The 4,018-nt window shown below is 39.8% G+C and overlaps 1 protein-coding gene across 1 annotated transcript in view; it reads left to right on the plus strand.

The window, feature by feature from the left end:
* The window catches only part of LOC142385945 (uncharacterized), a 24,569-nt gene extending 22,745 nt beyond the window's left edge, over positions 1–1,824 (plus strand). The window contains exons 7-8 of the mRNA XM_075472620.1: positions 1,010–1,177; positions 1,345–1,824. Of these exons, the coding sequence (XP_075328735.1) occupies positions 1,010–1,177; positions 1,345–1,360 (184 nt within the window). The 3' untranslated portion in view covers positions 1,361–1,824. The remainder of the gene's footprint in view (positions 1–1,009; positions 1,178–1,344) is intronic.
* The last annotated feature ends 2,194 nt before the right edge of the window (positions 1,825–4,018 follow it).

Below are 4,018 nucleotides of genomic sequence, written 5' to 3' on the forward strand. Positions count from 1 at the left end.
TACCTCCCAGCACACCACCGCATAGAAGAGAAGGCCAGCCACTAAAATATGAAGAATAACAGAAAAGAGAAGATTTGATATCAAATCAAAGTTAGCTTCAAACTAAAATCATCTGTATGACTTTGCATGAAACGTCTTTTTAAAGAATAAGACTTGACTTTGAGTTTCAACTGATGGAAAAACTCATATTTTGGCCCAGTTAAACTCCATCGAGAAACAGCTTTGGTAGCGAGCATCTGTCCTGATCTGCTCATTAGTCCAGTGTTTGGATTTCCTGAAGATGAGTCTCTCAGTGGAGCTGCTGCCGGCTGTGTTTCTGTCTGCTTCTACATCATGTGACTCTGATGGAAGCTGTGATGTTTAAAGACTGAATGGAAACACTGAACTTAACACTCTGACTCCTCCTTGACTTCAGCTTTGTAGCTTCCTGCTGGAGATGGGGGAGGTCTCCCAACCATCAGCCTCAAACTCCACTGATTCTGATAGTTAGTCAAAGCGTCCATCAGCATCCATTAATCAGCCAAACTGATCAATCAGTCCACCTCTGGATGGTTCCAACACTTTTCTAAGGCTCTGTAATGTTTGGACTGACTGAGATATTCAAACACAACAAGTCACAGTAACAAGTTCTGCTGCTGTCGACTCTTTAAAGAAGTTTGATTCCATGATTCCATTAAACATCACTGCACCATGTTTTTGGGCCTTTAACCTTCAATAAAACAGTGAACCTGATCTCCATTTCTATCAGTTTGTTCCCATTTGCTCCAAAGTTCCTCCTGACATGTTTGTTTTCTTTGAAACGTGAATCATTTGGCTGCACAACATGAGTTTGTATGGATGGAGCCACTGGTGGAGCTGGCAGAGTTTAAGAGCTGAAGTCACTCCGTCTTTATTGAAGCAGCAGCATGTTGTCATTAATATTAATGAGAGCTCTTTTTCACTTGTTCTGTTGGACTGTTTTAACCTGCATCCTGTTGGCTTCAGCTCACATGTTTTATTCTTTATTCAGATTATGGAACTGCGGTTTGTCAGAGATCAGCTGTGCTTCTCTGGTCTCTGCTCTGAAGTCCTCCCATCTGACAGAACTGGACCTGAGTCAGAACTACCTGAAGGAATCAGATGTGAAGGAGCTGTCTGATCTTGTGATGAGTCCACACAACAAACTGCAGACTCTGGGGTCAGTAGAGGGTTGGAGGTCCATGCAGCTCTCAGCTGTATTTTATTAGACTTTATTTATTATTTATTCTATTTAATATATTTTATTTATTAAAGCTGATGGCAGCTGACAGCTGAGGATGCTCTGAAACACTCGTTTATCTCCTCTCTTCTTTCTTCTCTCTACAGATGGAAGTCATGGTGATGAACAGGACGATGTGAGCTGAGAGGATGAAGCAGCAGCAGCTTGTGTGCAGAGAGACTCTGACTGGATGATGATGTATATCATGTTGATGTGTTTATATTCTGTGTTTTTCTTCCTTTGGAATAATAAAGTTAAAGTTGTTAGAAATGATCAGTAATGAAATGATCCATAAATCCAGCTGCCATCACTACCTGCAGTTCCACCTGAATTTAAAGAAAAGCCAGCGTGTAAAATCTGTCACCTGTTTTATTCTCTTTGCTTCCAGCTTGACCTGGTTACATCTCACTTTGTTTGATTCTGATGGATTTGATAAACATCCATCAGTGGAAATGAGAAGCTGTCAGTGTGATTGCCTTCTTTTATGATTTTATTGCCTTTTTGTGATTTGATGTAGCTGTACAGCACTTTGAATTGCCTTGTGTATGAATTGTGCTCTAGAAATAAAATTGCCTTTCCTTGATTCAGTCAGAGACGAGCAGCTTTAGAGACAACTAACCTGAATGAAATGTGGGGACCTGGAAGGAAGATTTTTCTCTCTTTTCACTTTGGATGTTTTCATCTGAAGGTTTTTGTACAGGCTGCAGGGATCATTTCTCCCTGTGGAGACCAGACTTCCAACACCTGCAGCAGTAGGTGGCTGAATGATGGAGTTTAACTTTCTGTATCTGCAACTCACAGCTGCTCTGTTTATTCACAGCTGAGAAATCATCTTCCTGGGGATGACCATAACCTTTATAAACATCACCACTATCTTTATTAATATCAAGAATCAGTCTGAATGTTTCTGGTTCTTTCTTCTGGTACCAGAATACGTCACCATTAATCACGCTGGTCAGTTCCACAGCTGACGGAGACACTTTGACCAACTCTCCTGGTCAGTGTTAACTGGTCCTGAATCAGCTCTGCTGCCATGGCAACCAGCGCTGTAGAGACACAGACAAACAGATGAAGTGACAGTGTTTGCTCCAGGTGGAGTTTGTTGGCTCCTGATTGGCTGGAAACACTCACCTGAACACAGACAGCACAGAGCAGCGGCTGGGAGGAAAAGCATTTTGTGCAGCGCTGCTTCCTCTGGTGAACCTGGGGAGAAGTGAAGCTCTGATGCAGCTCAGGCCAAACAAGGACGAGCTCTTCTCTGAGTTCTTCTCAAATTGATTGATTGATTTTTTTTATTTATTTGTTTATTTAGTCATTTATTATTATTATTAGTTAGGAGTAGTATTTTTACTAGAATTTATATAATTATTGTTGTTGTTAATATACAATCATTGTAAATATTTATAATTTTTTTGACCTTGACTAATTTGAATTTCCCCCGTTGGGGGATGTATAAAGTATTTTTCTATTCTATTCAAAAAGGTGTCTTTCTCCATCAAAGGTGACTCTGAGTCGGGCTGGAAAAAGCAGACGGAACGAAACGCCTCTCTGGTAAAGAACCCGTTTGACGCCTTTCGACACACTCTTAATTCAAACTCGTTTGGTGTGCTCACGAGTGTCCTCCAAAGTCCACTTTTCTGATATAAGTAAGAAAAAAGAATTATTGTGTCAAAAGACTGAAATCTTTCACTTTTGTTAAATGGATTAGAGGATCGTTTACCCGATTTCTTTTTATTATGTTTGTTATTTTGAATAGTCACGTGGATAAGGCACTGGCCTCCTAAGCCAGGGATTGTGGGTTCGAGTCCCTTCTGAGGTGTATAGCAGAGTGGCGCAGAGGAAGCGTGCTGGGCCCATAACCCAGAGGTTGATGGACAGAAACCATCCTCTGCTATGTATAACTTTTCAAATCAAACTCAACATCTCTCATTAAAAAAAAACTGGAAAATATGATGTAACATTCATCAACATCACAATTGACACTTGACCAACTCTGAAACCCTTTCTACACACTCTTAATTCAAACTAGTTTGGTGTGCTCACGAGTGTTCTCCAAAGTCCACTTTTCTGATGTAATTAAGAAAAAAGAATTATTGTGTCAAAAGACTGAAATCTTTCACTTTTGTTAAATGGATCAGAGGATCGTTTACCCGATTTCTTTAAGTTGTGCAAGGCAAGGAGAGGCAAGTTTATTTGTATCGCACAATTCAACTACAGGTCGATTCAAAGTGCTTTACAGATACATTAAAACAGTAGAAATAAAAAGCATGATTTAAATTTTAAACAAAAAAGAAAGAAATAAGAACAATAGATAAAATCAGTAGTTAAAATATGATTAAGTTTTGAAACTCAAGCTTCAGATTTGGAGCTTTGTTCAAATGCAGCTGAAAATAGGTGTGTCTTCAACCTGGACTTAAATACACTGAGTGTTTCAGCTGATCTGAGGCTTTCTGGGAGTTTGTTCAGAACTTTAAAGTCTATCCTCTGATGGACAGGCAGCCAGTGTAAAGACCTCAGAGCTGGACTGATGTGGTCCACTTTTTTGGTCTTAGTGAAGACTCGAGCAGCAGAGTTCTGAATAAGCTGCAGTTGTCTAACTGACTTTTTAGGTAGACCTGTAAAGATGCTGTTACAGTAGTCAAGCCTACTGAAGATGAATGCATGGACTAGTTTTTCCAGGTCCTGCTGACACATCAGATCTTTTAACCTTGATATATTCTTAAGGTGATAGTAGGCTGACTTTGTTATTGCCTTAATGTGTTTTTCCAAATTTAGGTCTGA

This window comes from Odontesthes bonariensis, chromosome 8 (assembly GCF_027942865.1).
Source record: "Odontesthes bonariensis isolate fOdoBon6 chromosome 8, fOdoBon6.hap1, whole genome shotgun sequence".
Lineage (NCBI taxonomy): Eukaryota > Metazoa > Chordata > Actinopteri > Atheriniformes > Atherinopsidae > Odontesthes > Odontesthes bonariensis.